At 45.7% G+C, this 17,023-nt stretch overlaps 2 protein-coding genes across 7 annotated transcripts in view; one reads left to right on the plus strand and one right to left on the minus strand.

Annotated features, from left to right (window-relative positions):
• nbeal1 (neurobeachin-like 1) overlaps positions 1-5,728 on the plus strand; it is a 40,743-nt gene extending 35,015 nt beyond the window's left edge. For 3 of the 5 annotated variants that reach the window (XM_076723132.1, XM_076723135.1, XM_076723133.1), the window contains 6 exons: positions 109-281; positions 493-587; positions 866-982; positions 1,231-1,392; positions 1,525-1,673; positions 1,799-5,728. In XM_076723132.1, coding sequence (XP_076579247.1) covers positions 109-281; positions 493-587; positions 866-982; positions 1,231-1,392; positions 1,525-1,673; positions 1,799-2,096 — 994 coding nt within the window. In that variant the 3' untranslated portion in view covers positions 2,097-5,728. The remainder of the gene's footprint in view (positions 1-108; positions 282-492; positions 588-865; positions 983-1,230; positions 1,393-1,524; positions 1,674-1,798) is intronic. The other 2 variants (XM_076723134.1, XM_076723136.1) reach the window with 1 other exon arrangement.
• A 4,882-nt stretch (positions 5,729-10,610) lies between these two features.
• The window catches only part of stradb (STE20 related adaptor beta), a 123,764-nt gene continuing 117,351 nt past the window's right edge, over positions 10,611-17,023 (minus strand). The window contains exons 2-12 of one of the 2 annotated variants that reach the window (XM_076723897.1): positions 16,678-16,995; positions 15,705-15,785; positions 14,421-14,523; positions 14,156-14,277; positions 13,942-14,050; positions 13,641-13,764; positions 13,360-13,531; positions 13,120-13,224; positions 12,772-13,028; positions 12,626-12,668; positions 10,611-12,399 (exon numbers count right to left, since the gene is read on the minus strand). In XM_076723897.1, coding sequence (XP_076580012.1) covers positions 12,247-12,399; positions 12,626-12,668; positions 12,772-13,028; positions 13,120-13,224; positions 13,360-13,531; positions 13,641-13,764; positions 13,942-14,050; positions 14,156-14,277; positions 14,421-14,523; positions 15,705-15,785; positions 16,678-16,689 — 1,281 coding nt within the window. In that variant the 5' untranslated portion in view covers positions 16,690-16,995 and the 3' untranslated portion in view covers positions 10,611-12,246. Of the gene's footprint in view, positions 12,400-12,625; positions 12,669-12,771; positions 13,029-13,119; positions 13,225-13,359; positions 13,532-13,640; positions 13,765-13,941; positions 14,051-14,155; positions 14,278-14,420; positions 14,524-15,704; positions 15,859-16,677; positions 16,996-17,023 lie in introns of both variants that reach the window. The other variant, XM_076723896.1, reaches the window with a different exon arrangement.

The raw sequence follows: 17,023 nt of genomic DNA on the forward strand, positions 1-17,023 counted from the left end.
CTCAGCACATGTGCAAATGCAATACATGACGTACTGTGTCCTGAAAAATCTTCCTAAACCTTCCATCCCCTCTGTATCCTCTGTCCTCTGCGCCCCATCTTCACCCAGGACCCTGCGTTTCCTGTCAGGACCCTTCGCCCCTGGCGTGGAGGTCACAGCGGCGCTGTTTGTGGTCTCCCATGATGGCAAGTTGCTCTTCAGCGGTGGTCACTGGGACAACAGCCTGCGGGTCACCTCCCTGGTTAAGGGCAAGACTGTGGGACAGCACATCCGACACATGGGTAAACACACCCTATGCATGCCTCACTGAGGGAAAGTCTGCATCTTGACTTGACAGTTTCTACATTGGAAATAAGTATAAGGCTGACAGTACTTGGAAGCAGCCTGTTGCATGTCTGTTCAAATGTTCAATCAAATACACAGTTTCAGTTAAGTCTGTGACTCGTGTGTATGTCCTATAATAATCTGTACTTTTGTTCCCCTCTCATGCAGACATTGTGACCTGCTTGTCAACAGACCACTGCGGCATCCACCTAATCTCCGGCTCCAGAGACACAACCTGCATGGTGTGGCAGGTTCTGCAGCAGGTTAGGACAGCCAGAACTCGCTTATACACCATGACAGATACTGATCCGCAAATAAAGTAAGATAGATGAAGTAGATTTGACTTCAGAAAACATGCAGACACAAAAGCAGAATCCCTGTATGTTCATTACTCAGGAATTGGGGAGCCAAAGTAATTACATTCTTTTGTCATTTTTTACTTTTAGGTAGATTGGGGTATTACGACAGTATATATGGTATGATATACATGACTTTCTTCAACCACACACTCCTCAGTCTGTTTGTTTGCCTTCTTGTTCAGGGTGGAGCTCCTGTGGGTCTCTGTCCCAAACCAGTTCAGGTGTTGTACGGACACACAGACGAGGTGGTCAGTGTCAGTATCAGCACAGAGCTGGACATGGCTGTGTCTGGATCACGGGTAAGAGCACACAGCAGGCTGCTCCTCCTGAGAGCTCACCACTGATTGTGTGTGTGCTGCTGCAAAGTCCCGTACGTTGGTCCCTAAAATACTAGTTATCACTCTGAGAATGAAAGAACGATGGTGCCACCCCGAAGTCATGTGTGCACTGGAAAACGTTTCAATGGCACGCTGAGTTTATAATTGAATGAATGATGAAAAACTGTGTGTTTGTTATTTAATATGGACTGTCACTCTGTGTGCCCCAGGATGGGACAGTGATCATCCACACGGTGCGTCGGGGTCAGTACATGCGTTGCTTGCGGCCGCCGTGCGACAGCTCCCTGCCACTCTCCATCCTCCACCTGGCCGTGTCCTGGGAGGGTCACCTGCTGGTTCACACCTGCCTCGAGGGCAAAGCAACACTCAAGGTGCAGACACGGACTTTTTTTTTTTTCCACAGACGCTGAGGAGGATCTGGGAAAATGACTTTGATATGTTGATGTCCAAAAATGTTATTCACTGGTGCATGTGTGTGTGTTTTTTTCTCTCTCTCTTCCCAGGATAAAAATGCTCTACATCTTTACTCCGTAAATGGGAAGCACCTCTGCAGTGAACCTCTGAAGGAGCAGGTGACTGACATGTGTGTTTCAGGCGAGTACGTGGTCATCGGCAGCGAGCAGGGATACCTGTCCATCCGTGACCTCTACAGGTGAACTCCCATAGAGCTTACAGCTTCTGATTGAATGGAAAACTGTTCTTAGTGTCAAAATTTTGACCCTTTTCCCACCTTAGTCTAATGTGGACATAATAGATATACTTGTTTCTCCCGTGCAGTCTGTCTCTGTGCACGGAGCCCATGGCCATGCGGGTGCCGGTGCGTTGCGTCTCGGTCACCAAGGAGCAGAGCCACGTCCTGGTGGGCCTGGAGGACGGCAAGCTGATCATCGTGGGCGTGGGCAAGCCGGCGGAGGTAAAGAACTCGCTGAGGAACTACATCGCTCAGAGCCTGGAGGGATCGCCGCTCATGGCCTCCCCCCTGCTGGCCCCGCTTCGAGCTCGCTCGCCAACCCGCCTGCTGCACCAGCGCGACCAGCTGGTGTTCAGCCCCACTTCCAGCTCCCACAAACCCTAGCAGCTCATAGTCCCTTCCTCCCCTTTCATTGCTGTAGATCTGACACACACACACACACACACACACACACACACACACACACACACACACACACAAACAAACAAACCTGTGTTGCAATGCTTGGCCTCAATGCCCCGTTTTAACACACAGTCACCTCTCCTTCTCAGGGATGGTTGTCGCCCACATTCACTCTTTTGGCTTCATTCCTCCTGAACCAAACCACCCCACACACACACACACACACACACACACACACACACACACACACACACACACACACTTCCATCTGAGCCACACAGATTTAACACATTCCTTCAGCACACAGCTGGGCAGACACAGTGGCCACTACAACTACAACTGTGACATGGAAACAACTTGTCGTGCTTACCTCATTCAGTTTTTTTTTCCCAAATATTTGGCATCTGTGCAATATTTGACTTGATTTGGCCGTCGACCTGGGATAAACTCCATCCCCTGCTGTTTACCTGAAGTGTCATTATGTTACGTGTTTGAGTGTACTCTACAACTATAACAAATATGCTGTGAAACAAACTTAACACTAATTAACGCTTCTGCAAACTCAAGCCATATTAACAGTGTAGCTAGAATCTAATAATGCAAACGAATAATCTAGCGCCAAGGTAGACGTAAATGTTTTGATAATGTAGATAGTGTGGTAGTGCAGATGTCGGAGGTTGAAGCAGGCAGTCCCCCTCTGAGAAGTTTGATCATCACACCTTTTTTTTTAATCATCTTTTCAGTTCAAACTGACTCACCAAAGTGAATCAAGCTTTGATTTATTCTTGAATGCCTCACAAGCCTCACAAGTCAATCAAGCTCCAATGAACTAATCAGTCACTCATGAATCACATCCCTCCTCCTTTTTTTCCTCCCCGTTTCCTTTGACTTCACTTTTCTTTCCCCACTCTCCCCCCGTCCCACTTCCTCCTCCTCCTCCTCCTCCTCCTCTTCCTCTTCCTCCACTCTTCTCAGATGCGTTCGGGCCAGATCACACGGAAGCTGTGGGGCTCCAGCAAGAGACTGACCCAGATCTCCTCGGGGGAGACGGTGTACAACACCTAGCGTGACCACAACTGGCCCATCCTGGCCCCCGAGCCCTGACCCCCCCCCCCCCACACACACACACACATTCCTGTCCCCCAGTTCGCCTCCATACCTGTCAGTCACCAAACATGTTGTTTCAGTCTCTCTCCAGCACCTTTCCACACTTTAATAGGTGGTGGGCAGCTGTTTTTGGGATGCTTAAAGCATTGAGCATCACAAAGTCTGCATGTGTTAGTCATGTTTTTTTCTGTGTGTGTGTGTTCCTGCTTTGGATTGAACGTACGGCGCCGGCGCTGTGGTTCAAATCCAGAAGTAGCGCCAGCCTCAGCACCGCCACACCACTACCCACCACTCCCAAACACCACGGCGTCTCTGTGAATCCCTCGGCCAGCCTTCATTATTTTACACGGTGCTACACGGTTATGCTAACGCACACACAGGCACTGTGTATTCTCCAACCTGCTCAGCTTCAGTTTGACAGGATCGGTCAGCTAACTGCTCGTGTGTGTGTGTGTGTGTGGCTGTGTGCGTGCGTGCGTGCGTATGTTGCCATGCTGTATCTCAAAATATAGTTTCAAGTGGCCTTTTTGTCGCCTCTTCGTTTGCGTTGGATGCAGACAGGCGGGCCTGTGCTCTGAAGGCCGAGACGTTTCATGGTTGCCTCAAAGCTGCCACTCAGCAGCCTTATGCAGTAAGAGGGCGCCATCACTCACAAGACCAAACCCTCTGCCTTTCCTATGTGTTTTTATACCTGTGTGTGTGTGTGTGTGTGTGTGTGTGTGTGTGTGTGTGTGTGTGTGTTGGTCTGTGTGTGTGTTCTTTTGCTTGTTTGTTTCATTTTGTCTTTTCTTGCAGATTTATGCATGTGCCCAGTAACTTGGCATCTGTTTGTAGGCATGCTGTTTTTGGTCCGTTTTGAGATTAGGCAGCAGACACACATGGAGATGATGATGAATCTGATGTTGTTTTTTTGCTTCGATATAGCTGACTTGTTTTGTTCTAGAAACATCTTACACACCACAGAAGACGGCATCTGGAGCGTCTGTCTTTCATGTTGGCATATCATTTAAGACGTAGTTTTGTAAAAACAAATGAATTCTCACTACAGGCAAAACACTACACTATGACATGCGAGAGGCTTCCATGTAATGATTTGTCACAGCAGTACAGAGAAAATGAACTTTAAAGTCACACAACGCTCTCCGTGCTTCATCGAATGTTTTTAAGTTACTTGAATCCATGTTTATTTATAAGTAAGAGTAGCAGTTTTTTAAATCACTCTTTGTCTCTTGAATACAGACACCAGTTTGGCATATTTTAAACTCTTCCGACTGTTCCGACGCCTAAAAAAGAAGGAGAAAGAAGAAATCCTCAAGGGCTTTATGTGATGTCAGTGTTAACAGCAATACAGCTCCTTCGCCGGGTGGCTGTCGATGCTTTCTTCCTGCTGTTCTGTTCCATATCGGTTGCTCAGCCAGCCCTCTATCTCTAGTCTTCCTCTAGCTTAACTTAGACAGTGAATTAACCCTAACACCCCTCCCAACCACCCTCCGCTCTCATCATCGCCTCCGCTGTCACCCTTTGTCGTTTTACATCTCATCCTCCTTCCTGCTCATTGTGAAGCGACTGACTTCAGAGGAGTTTTCCTTTTACAGGGCATCGAGAAGGTTTTTGCACGCCTTGTTTAGGTCGCTCGGAAGACGCGTTGTTTGCGTGTGTGAACGTGATTTCTGTAATATTTGAATCACAAAAAAGCCACAGTATGAAGCTCCTGTGGATGAGACTGTGTGATTTATATTTTTGCACCATACCTGTATGTGTGTGACTGAGTGCGCGCGTGTGAGGACATGCCAATGATGCATGTGTATTTTTTTATAGCCAAATTCTTGATTTCATCGTACGTGTTGACATGGTGTCTCTGATTCTGTGAACCATGGCAGCCCTCAGTTGTTTTGGCTCAATCGTGGGTTCGGCATTGGACACGGGGTTGCTGCAATGGTCACAGCAAGTTGGAGTGCAAAGACCAATCTGTGTCCTTCTTTGAGAGATTTCTGTGAAAGGTGCATAAAATTTTGTTGTTGGTTATCCACTTCTGTCATTCAGATGAAAGACCACTGTTTGAGTTGTTCCACGACTGCAACATACGGAGTGCCTTTATCCCAGTGCGGTGTTAACGTAGAGCTAGGTTTCTCTCATTACCGAAGATTATCGTCCCTGACCTTGTCATAAATCCAATGAAAGCAGCATTCCAGAAGTAAAACCTCCACAGGTTCAACGGGAACCAAGGATATACTGTAGGACTTCAAAGCAAAATCAAAAAGTACTATTTTGTGTCTTAGCAGCATTCTCTGTGACTGTCACCAAATGGATGTGTGTATATCTGTGATTATTTATGAATACAGTATATAATGTACAGCATGATTTTTATTTCAGCGTATTTGAAATGTACTTTTGCACTTTCCAGGTACTAAATTGTAACAAATTGTTTTAACTCGGCTCCCTAATCTGTACAAACTGCTTTGTATACACAAGTGGAAAATGATCATTAAAGTCTTGTCTAAATTTAATGGATGGATTGTAGTTTATCAGTCTGACGTCTTCACTGGAAACACTTGAGCAAGAATGAAGAGTAGTTTCAACGGCAGAGGTAAAAATGTCTCGTTTTTTTGTTCATGTTAGTTTTGCACACTTGTTTTATTCAAGGAAACACAGACAGTCGCCCAAACTCATGCAAACAAGAGAAAGATTGGATCAGTGCATCACGGAGAGGGCCCCCCTCTGAAGCTGTGTGTCTCTGTGGTCTCCCTGCAGCGATTGGGTACGAGCAGATGGACGCTCTCTTCAGTTCACAATCGGCAGCCGTCCACCAGCTCTCATCTGCAAAACAAGGTCAGGATAGATTATCACACAACGTACACTCTCAGGATTTTTGTAAGGCCGTGCAGTAATACTATGACCGAACCCATCATGCTGGTAGAGTATAAAGTATTTCTGCTGTCTAAGCCCGATAAAATGTTGTATAATTGTGCTGAAGGGACAGAATTAAGAAGAGTATTTTTAACTTGGTTTCCCCCTGAATGGCAAAGGCAAAAGGTTAGCAAAGAAATATTTGTCACACAGCAAAATGTGTGCTCTCCAAAGTCACTGTGTGTCTGCAGAGTATGAGTGCAGTTCGTACCTATTTTGAACATCTCGACACAGACAGGTTTATCAGTGTGAATGTCAAGGTGACCTGGCATCCAGTCACTCCAGTCATTCTGTACCAACATGCACACCGTAGATCAAAGATATGCAGGAGCTGCTTAAATCTGGAACACGGATGCTAAAAAGACCAGGGTTCCATTATTTGTTCGTGGGAAATGGAGTTATCCACATTATAATATTATTGAAGGTTTGAAACAAGTCTGCACTTTTGGTTCTTCTAAGCTGCTTTGAAATAAATCTGGAAATCTAAACGTCAGAGCAACAGGTCCTTCACTGCAGGCTTATGATTAACACCTAAAAGTATCTTGAAATCTGAAATCTGATGGGAACCTCATCAGTCCACTCATATCTGACCACATTCACTGCTAATATCGAACTGACTTAGAACAAAATAACAGCATGAACGACACAGGAACACCTACACATATGAAGAACGGGGGCGGAAGTGATTTTATTGTGTAATTTATGGATTGCGTGCGTGTTTTGATCGTTAATTTACTTTCATTTTTTATTAGATGTGTTTTAATCCTTGTTTGTATTGTTTGCTCCTGGTTTTACCACATGTAGAGTTCACTTCGGCCTTTGAATGTCACTTGATGTAAGATCACCTACACCTGTGGAGTAATTAGTGGTCGGTATAACCAACCAATCACGAGATAGAAGCGCGTGGTGGCAGCGCTCATGGCGTTTGATCGAAAAACTGACGAACCCCACACGTTGGTTTTCGACGCGTTCAGACGGGAGGCAGATGCCACGCGGATGGAGGGGTAACGGGCAGAGAAACGAGAGCACAAGTGGACCCCCACCCCCCCGGCGAGTGAGGATGGAGGAAAAGAGGAGGAGACACAGGACTGGCCACACACCCCCATCAATGGGAGCACCTCCAACAGCAGCACATTCAGTATTTCTCTAACTTTTCTCTGCATCTTAAAGGAAAAAATGAGAATATCATGCAAAAGTTCATGTTTCCCCCTAATTAAATTTATTTCAAACAGTGAAACTTCCCTGTATTTTAGATTTATTACTGCTTGTGAAAGCATCTTCACAGGATCAAATCCAGGTTGTTTTTAGACTTCTAGACAGATTTCTGGTTAGTCATTGGCAAAAGTGTGATGTCATTTTAAAAATGTTTAAATACTAAAAGATAAATCATTTTTAGCTTTTGTTCTTTAATACCTCTTTTAGTGCAGCAGCTCTTCAGACAGTGTGTTTGCATTGTTTGTTTCTGAACTGAAACCACACACACACACACACACACACACACACACACTGTTCTGTTGTCTTTGGGTGCAGCCAGGGTGTGTGTGTGTGTGTGTGTGTGTGTGAACAGTGTTGACAGGAGATAATTAAAAAAAGATGAAATTTTACTGCTGCTGGATGCTGAACAGTGAGCAGATTTTTAGTTTTCTTGTATTTATTTAAAATTATATAATACATATGTATGTGTCTGTGTACATATATGACATAAATAGGTTGGTTTAACTTCTTTGTATTCTTTGTTTTTCTTTCCTATTTAGTTTTTTTTATTCATAATAATTGCAATTGTCATTCTTCTTATGATTATGATGTAAGAATTTTATTTATGCTGTAATAAAACTTTAGCTGGTCGTAGTCTTCAGTCACATAACCCCTTGCGTTTAGCACTCCGAAACTTCGGGGGGGGACACGGCCCCCCCCCGAACCCCGCTCCTGCAGGGGACGACTTTGCTCCGGTTACCAGCAACGGGTAGGATTCAAACCGCGCTCTTCATCACTGCCGCTCCCCAGCCGCAGATCTTCCCACCACGCCACCGGGTCCTCTTCGCACTAAGACTTTGTCTCTGAGCGCTTTTAACTCTTTGCTTTGAGCATGGGGCTTCAAAAGTCACCTGGCTTCATAAGAATCGAACACACAACCTTTGACTCCTGAGCCGTCCTCCTTCAGCCTGAGCTACAGGACCAGACAGGTGTGTGCTGCCTCTCAGAGCTTCTCACTTCTTCCTTTGAGACCGGCCTTCAAAAGTCACCGGCATCATAAGATTTGAACACACAACCTCCAGCTCCCAAACTGTCCTCCTTCAGCCTGAGCTACAGGACCAGACAGTTGCAGGTTGTCTCTCTGAATATTTCCCTTTTTCTTTGGACACTGGCCTTCAAAAGTCACCCAGTTTTCATAAGACCTCCAAGCAGTCCTCCATCACGGCAACAACAATGGTGCAGAGCAGCTTGGCTAGGACAGAACTATTGGAACAAGTGTTTCATCTGGGAGTTGAACTTCAGAGTTGATTGATATTTTCTGATTGGTTTGTAGATTTCATTCTGCTCTTTAATTCATACTAATGCAATAATTTCATGAAAATAAAGATTGACCTATTTTCAGCCCAGTTTAGTCGGCCTTCAAAAATCACCGGCCTTCATAAGAATCAAACACACAATCTTTGACACCTGAGCCGTCCTCCTTCAGCCTGAGCTACAGGACCAGACAGGTGTTCACTGCCTCTCAGAGCCTTTCACTTCTTCCTTTGGATACCGGCCTTCAAAAGTCACTCAGTTTCATAAGATTTGAACACACAACCTTTGACTCATGAGCCATCCTCCTTCAGCCTGAGCTACAGGACCAGGTGGGCATGTTCTGCCTCTCAGAGCTTTTCACCTCTTCCTTTGGACACCGGCCTTCAGAAGTCACACACACCTCCCTCCTGGTCTGGCATGGATCCGCTGCACACAGGAGGCAGCAGTGTCCCTCAGGGATCCATAGCCAATCAAATAGCTGTGAGAGAGCAGCTCATAGATGAAATTAGTAAGTGCTGACAGGTTGACAGGAGATAATTTAAGGAAAAAATGGAATTTTACTGTTGCCGGATGATGAACAGTTGACAGAGACTTTTTATTGTGTATTCTATTTTATATATCTATCTGGGAGAACATATATCAATGGCTTTTGATTATTTTTAAAATTATTTTCTGTTTTTAATATTATTCATATTTCTAACATTATTAGAATGTTTATTATGTTAGCATTTTTATGCTGTAGTAAAACTTTAGCTGGTCGTAGTCTTCAGTCACATAACCCCTTGCGTTTAGCACTCTGAACCTCGCTCCTGCAGGGGACGACTTTGCTCCGGTTACCAGCAACGGGTAGGATTCAAACCACGCTCTTCATCACTGCTGCTCCCCAGCCGCAGATCTTCCCACCACACCACCGGGTCCTCTTCGCACTTGGACTTTGTCTCTGAGCGCTTTTAACTCTTTGCTTTGAGCATGGGGCTTCAAAAGTCACCCGGCTTCATAAGAATCGAACACACAACCTTTGACTCCTGAGCCGTCCTCCTTCAGCCTGAGCTACAGGACCAGACAGGTGTGCACTGCCTCTCAGAGCTTCTCACTTCTTCCTTTGAGACCGGCCTTCAAAAGTCACCAGCTTCATAAGATTTGAACACACAACCTCCAGCTCCCAAACTGTCCTCTGACAGCCTGAGCTACAGGATCTGACAGGTGTACTTGTCTCTTGGAAGTTTTCACTTCTTCCTTTGGATACCGGCCTTCAAAAGTCATCCAGCTTCATAAGAATTGAACACACAACCTTTGACTCATGAGCCGTCCTCCTTCAGCCTGAGCTACAGGACCAGACAGGTGTGCACTGCCTCTCAGAGCTTCTCACTTCTTCCTTTGGACAAAAATCACCCAGTAAGACCTCCAAGCCGTCCTCCCTCATGGCAACAACAGTGGTGCAGAGCGGCTTGGCTGGGACAGAACTATTGGAACTAGTCTTCTGAGAGTTGAGCTTCTGAGTTGATTGATATTTTCTGATTGGGTTATAGATTTCATTCTTTAATTCATACTAATGCAATCGTTTCTTGAAAATAAAGACTGACCTATTTTCAGCCCAGTTTAGCCATCCCCCTGGCAAGAATTCACTGGCAAATTGGTTCTACTTCAAGGTCGTTGACAACTACGGTTTGGTGCAAAGCCTGAATTTGGACGTCCACCTGAAGTTGGTCAAACTGGCCTGAAGGTTTTAAGGTGGGCTGTTTTCATCTTTTTTGCCACTTCTGATCTTAAGATCCACTCAGACTGTTGTGCTGCTGCTTGTTTTCTCCATCAAACTCATGCTGATTTTCTTTTTGACACAGTTTCTTTGTTCTTCTGTCCTCAGACACTGGATGTGTGAAACCAGCGAGCCCACGGTCATCATGAAGACGGTAAATCTACACACACACACAACACTTTTCTACAGACACAAATCAATCAAGGCTAACAGCAAGCTTACAAATCAAACTTTGTATGTACATATTTATCATTTCTAATATGTGTGTATATATAAGGCTCACACAGCTACCATGTTTGATATGTACTGCAGGTCACAGTTCTCATACACAGTACACTTAATCACAGTTACAGAACGCAGGTTTCATTCAAACATAAAGGCATTGTTGGATAAGTGGTCACAGAGCACAGTAGAAGTATTCTTTTGGCGTATCACTGATGATCAGGGCAGGGAAGGTCTTCGTCTGCTGTCAATACTGATGGCGTCTAAGTCCCACACAAACATCCTGTGCTCTGCTGCCAGAGCCAGGTCTGCAGCTTGGCTTATTGGCTCATGGGCAAATACGAGAGAACATGTTTGAAAATGTTTATACATGAACACTATGTGCATATATGTTCAAACATACAGCAAAAATGTATTTACAGATTTGACTGTGGCCCGTTTTCTACACATTTTGGATAAACAGGGAGTACATGGAGTCAGTTATTCAGTGAGCTGCTCTAACTTGAGGCCCCATTTTCTAACCTATAGTTTTTTACACTTTGGCCAATTGGCACCATTAAAAGTATGCCCAGTTATCTATTAGCCATCCCTGTTTGTAGCGTACCCACGGATGTACACACAGCTATCACTGGATTACTTTGACACCGAAGAAAACCTAAAAACGTAATGTTGCTCAGGCAAGTCCTGGAGTTAAAAGTAGTGTCTTTCCTTCTAGGATTTCTCCGCGGATTTGTGGACGTTGATGCACACTGGACATCGGAGGTAATGTGATATCTCCTCATTTTAATCTATATACATCCTCAGAAAGTGTAAGTCACTGTGGATCTAAAAAGATGTGTAGTGTGTCTGTGCATTCGGACTGGTTGAGTTATGACTCAGACGGAGTACGAATAATTTGCATCTCCCAACACTCAATTTGAAAACCTCTGATATAGAAGAATATATATGCACATATGTGTTGTAAATACCTTTATACGTACCTCAGCATTCACTATTCACAGTCTGAATACAAAATCGTACTTTAAAGGAAAAACCCACCCTGACATCATGTCTTAGACTTCGGGGGTGACTTTGTCAGGAGTGATGAGGGTTGAGCTTTTTGGTGCATCCACTTATTGGCTTCAGATTCAGTCGATGAGGTCCTTCATTTTACAAAACAGAATGCCTTTAGAGGAGACGAACAGGTAAAACAAGGTCACCCACATAGATTCATACTGTTTAGTTCAAATAGCCTTTCTTTCCAATCATAAAGTGGGTGGACTTTTCCTTTAACTCATAGTTTTACCTCAAAGGAAGTGCGTGATTATTACTCAGCCGATCAGTCTTTGTTCTGTGACTTGCTGACAGTCCATTATTATTGTTGTGGATCTGTAATACATAATCTGAGCAGCTTCTTTGATCCAGCACTTTCACAGTCGCGTCAGCAACCCATGACCCAAACTCCACAAATGCATCGGACAAACATATAAAAAAAAAAAAAACTACAAAAATTATTTAAAAAGGCTCAGAGAGTCGGATTAATGATAAAAAATAAAAGCACAGTTGAATTTGGCCTCATTGCTTTGCTTTGATTGTCTCGTGTTTGGCTTGCTAGTCAGGATTTGAAGATTTTGGGTAGACAGAGAATCGGGGTTAGGAGAAGTCCCACACGGCGTCGCTGGAGGTTGACGTCGGAGCATGGCAGGACGGGGCCGGGGGGCAGGACACCGGAGGGTCCTCAGGGCTGGTGAGGGGCACCGCTGGGTACATGAGGCTGAGGAAGGAATCTCTGGTGTGCCTCTTCACCTGTCACAGAACAACACAACTCCATATGTAGGCTGTAATTCACTGATGTGTGCTGATTTGACATTTAACTCAGTTTGCTTCTATGTTGTCACAGAGCATTAGTCTCCCAGGAGACATGAGCATAGTGGAAGTACACATGACGACAGTTTCAGAAGGAAGTTATTTTAGATGGAAGAACTAAAAGAGCTCCACTGAGAGGAGCAGGCGTCCCGACTAGGAAACCCACCTGCTTGAAGAAAGCGTGGGTCAACAGTGTAGACGCTGACGGTCTATGGAAGACAAAAACAGGACACTGTGTCATTTGCATTGAGGTCTGTGTGTGCTATTAGATCAGTGGTCAAATAAAGCTGACTGGTCCTTTAATGTAGTGACCTGCGCTCAGGCTGCTGCTGTAGGCACAGCTGAACCAGGTTGTGCAGCGTGACCGAGTGGTTTTTGGGTCCGGGGCTCTGAGGTCGCTCGGCAGGAGGAGCGGTGGCGCTGTGCGTCAGGCTCCCGGTGGCCACGCTCTCCCCGATGCCCGAGTCCACCCCGGACCGCGACACCTTCAGGCCTCCCAGCTCGCCCAGCGGGAAGGGAGCCACATCCAGCAGGCAGCAGTGGGAGCCACGCAGCTTCTGAAGCAGCATCTGAACAGGAGGATTCAAACACTGACGCCAACTGTGGACAACAGCGCAAGTGTTGTAACATAAGCAGTTTGGATGGAAGAGTTTTCGTTACCTGAGTGGGGGGCATGTCCTGGAAAGGCACCCTGCCGCTCACCAGCTCACAGGCCACGATTCCTAAACTGTAGATGTCTGACTTCACTCCGTAACCGTGCAGGTCCTACTGAGGCCAACACCACGCGGAGAGGAGAGGCAGAATGCATTTAAGTCATGGAAAAACTGACGCTGCAATGTTATTTCTTTCTGAAATATGAGCTCATCTCAGAGTATGTGTCTTAATCTCATGAGTCCTGACCTGTCGCAGTAGCTCAGGGCTGAGCCAGGGCAACAGGGCGGGGCTGTGGTGGGGCATGTCGAACACCGCCCTCATCCTCTTCCCCTCACGCATCATACTGTAAACACTGTGGAGCCCTGAGAGGTAGACACGGCCCTCCCCTGACAGCAAGATGTGACTGGCCTTCACCCCCCTGACAGGAGCAGAATGTGTGGACAGACACTAAGACACAAATATTTATGTATATATTTATTTCTTTTTATTTTATTTGCATGCAATCATGTCTTCTGTCTCCCACTGACCGGTGAACGTAGCCCATCCGGTGCAGGTACTCCAATGCTTTCAGCACACCGTACAGCAAGTACGCGATGAGGGATTCACTCATTCCATCTGGGAAATATGTTCTAAGTAAGGTGTCTGCAGAGCCTGCGGACGAGAGGAGAGGGAAAAGGACAGCTGAGCAGGTAAGTCAAGTTAACTGTCATGCGTGACAAAGAAAAGCATCGAATCCTCACTTTTAAATTTTGACTTTAAAATGACTCTGATTTTTAAATGGAGTTTAAAGACAAAACAAAAACTTATTGAGCTGCGACAGTGGCGGACCATAGGCCATGAGCGGTGTGAGGACCCATAGCTGGCAGCAGGAGCTGAAAACCAGGCGAGAGGTCAGCAGGTTGGGGTGACGGAACAGCCTGGACAGCAGAACCTCGTTCTGGGGTTTGAGACACAATCAGGCGTGAACAAACCTTGCTGGAAAGCAGCTATTACCCTCAAAAAAAGACATACAATAAATGTCTGATTCTGGACAGCAGCTCACCATGAGCTGCAGCAGCTCCTCCTCGGTGCACTCGTCCAGGTTGGTTTGTTTGACGGCCACCAGCTGGCCAGTAGGGATGTGGCGTGCCATGTTGACCTGGCTCAGGTTGTTGAAGCCCCTTCCTGTAATACAGAGAATTCACTTGAAGTGAAATCTCACTGCGTTTACAGTTTTGAACGATTTGTGTGGGAAATTATGTGCAGTTTCAACTCTGAGGTTGACTTGACAGCTGCAATGGTCTGACTCAACGTGGTGGCGCTCTCACCCAGCTCTGACAGTAGCTGGTAGTGGGCAGGCTCAGCGGACAGCCCTGTGATGTCATCGCCACCTGCTGGCCCTTGCAGAGTGTATTCAGAACCGTCACAGCTCTGCAGGGACGCACACACACACACACATCCCACACACATATTTCTACATTTATCTTGAAGGTAACAGAAAATAAAGTCACTCAGCAAAGTAATATAGCAAGTAAGTCACATGTACACATGTGCAGTCACTTCAAATGTGCATTAAGTTATCTGTGACCTTCATCTAACTCATCCTCATTCACAGGCTCCGGTCTCCCTCTTTTCCAACAATAATATGTCACACATTGCCAACGTGTAAGCTAATCAGATTCAAGAGAGGTAAAACAGCACCATGCAAAATATACTGCAGGAATATGAAATATGCTTGTTGCTGTTTTGGACGATCACTAAGCAGCTGAAATTGTGTGTAGGCAGGGCGGAGGTGGATTAGATTTCAGCAAGAGAGAAAATGTGATTTGGGACAAAATCAATCCCTGCCTGAAAAATTCCTCTTTCGCTACTGCTGTTAACAACAACCACGCAAAGCCTTTTCAGTTCCATTCCAATAATTACCGTAAAAATATGACTTACTGCCCCTTTAGATCTGACAATGCGTGAGGGGACGATGACTGCCAAAGGGAGGGAGGCCGGGGGGGATGCTTGCAGTTTCAGTGACACAGACAGATTTTTGGGACAGAGTCTGGTTGTCTTTCAGCATCAGACAGCTGCAGGTGCTTCTGATGTGGCTTTCTTTAAAACACACAGGCTGAATGTGTTTTATTGGCTTTAACCATACTGCCCCAGCATTGTGTCTGTATTATCAGAGGGGAATGACCTCACACACTGGCAGTACACTTTAAGCAGTTATGAATAATTTTAATTCAATATTGAGTAAGAATGATTATCGTTAGAGAAGAACACTGGAAAATAGGGAATTGGTGAAATTTTGCAAAGAGCATTTTTCAGTTCATTCGCTTTAAAGGGGCACTCCACTGATTTGAATGAAGATTTGCTTGTTCAGCACTGAGTCTGTGATGCCTTCTGTGGCTCTGGAGGAGCTTTGTCAATATGTTGTTATGAATATTAAATCGATGGAGTGCTCCTTTAAGCCTTACCAACAGCTTTAACAATGTTATTCCAGTGGTTACTGTTTTTAATGTGAGGGTTAAGCAGCTCCAGACAGGTGATAAATGAATAATGAAATGGTGGAAGAGCATCAGTGTGACACCTGTCTCCCTGCTGACAGCGTCTTGGCTACTGACCAGGAACTGGTGGCTGGTGTCCTCATAGCGCTCCTCTATGTCCAAGGGCTGGACCTGAGCGTGGGAGATGCAGGAACAGTCCTGGTGAAGGGGGGGAGGAGCACAGGTGAGACATGCCCGACAGGACGAGGAGGAGTGGGGAGGAAACATGGAGCTCGGGAGTGGAGGGCGATACAGTGCCTCAGGGAGCTTGGAAGGATCGGAGATGTGGCAGAGAAGCAAGCATCGGGGGAATATGTGAAGACACTTCTGGGGCGTTTTATCAGAAGTGGTGAGTGGAGAGAGAATTAGAGTGATGATAACAGGGAGCAAAGAGGCAGCTGACCGACTGGAGCATCCCGACAGAACAAGAACAGAGCTGCAGCGATTAATCGATTGATTGATTGGTTGTCAACTATTATATTAATCGCCAACTATTTTGAGAACCGATCATGAAAATCTTTGATTCCAGCTTCTCAAAGGTGACTACTTTCTGGTTTCTTACCACCTCTTTAACAGCAAATTGTATATCTTTGGGTTTTTCATCATTTTTTGACACTTTATAGACCAAACGACTAATCGATTAATCAAGACAGATAATCGACAGACTGACAATGAAAATAATCATTCGTTGCAGCCTGAATATGTACATAGCTAGATGTGAGGGATGCACAGATAGACAGATATTTTCCACCTATATTAGCCCATAATATAATGTAAATGATGCAAAGGGGTTGCACCTCTCAGACAATACATCTACAGAATATTTAGCAGCTCATATAATTCAGAACAATGTAAATTGTCCACTGGTGCATCGCTATCTGGAAGCCCCTGATTTTTAATACACTTAAAAGACTGGTTGAATTTGCCGTGTCCCACCCGAGGCATCAACATGAGCCAGCTGATTCGTGACTACACACCTCACTAGGTCCCAATTCAGCAGCGCGCACGGAGGGCACCAAAGCAAAAACCCATGCAGCGCGATTATTCTTACCAAGAAAGACATGGAGTCCTTTTGGCGATGGTAAAATCACAGGCTTTGGCATTCATCCGCTCACAGGCCGCAGGAGACCGACCGCGACGGAGGGAGACAGGAGGATGAAGCGCAGCAGCGTAATACGAACCCAAAGGCGAATCCCCCACTAGACTAGAAAGCAGCCAGCATCCATCCAACTTCGGCCATTCATCCATCCGCCTGCACTTTACCTGGCTGCATCAGCTGATCCACAGATGTGAGGGGACGGTGTGAAATTCACCAGCGGAGATCCCCGTCCGGTCGCGTTAACATGAGAGGGAAGATTGTGAATGAATCCTGGAGAAAAAGTGATCGGTTATTGAGC

The sequence above is a fragment of the Chaetodon auriga genome, chromosome 23 (genome assembly GCF_051107435.1).
Source record: "Chaetodon auriga isolate fChaAug3 chromosome 23, fChaAug3.hap1, whole genome shotgun sequence".
In the NCBI taxonomy this organism is placed as follows: Eukaryota; Metazoa; Chordata; class Actinopteri; order Chaetodontiformes; family Chaetodontidae; genus Chaetodon; species Chaetodon auriga.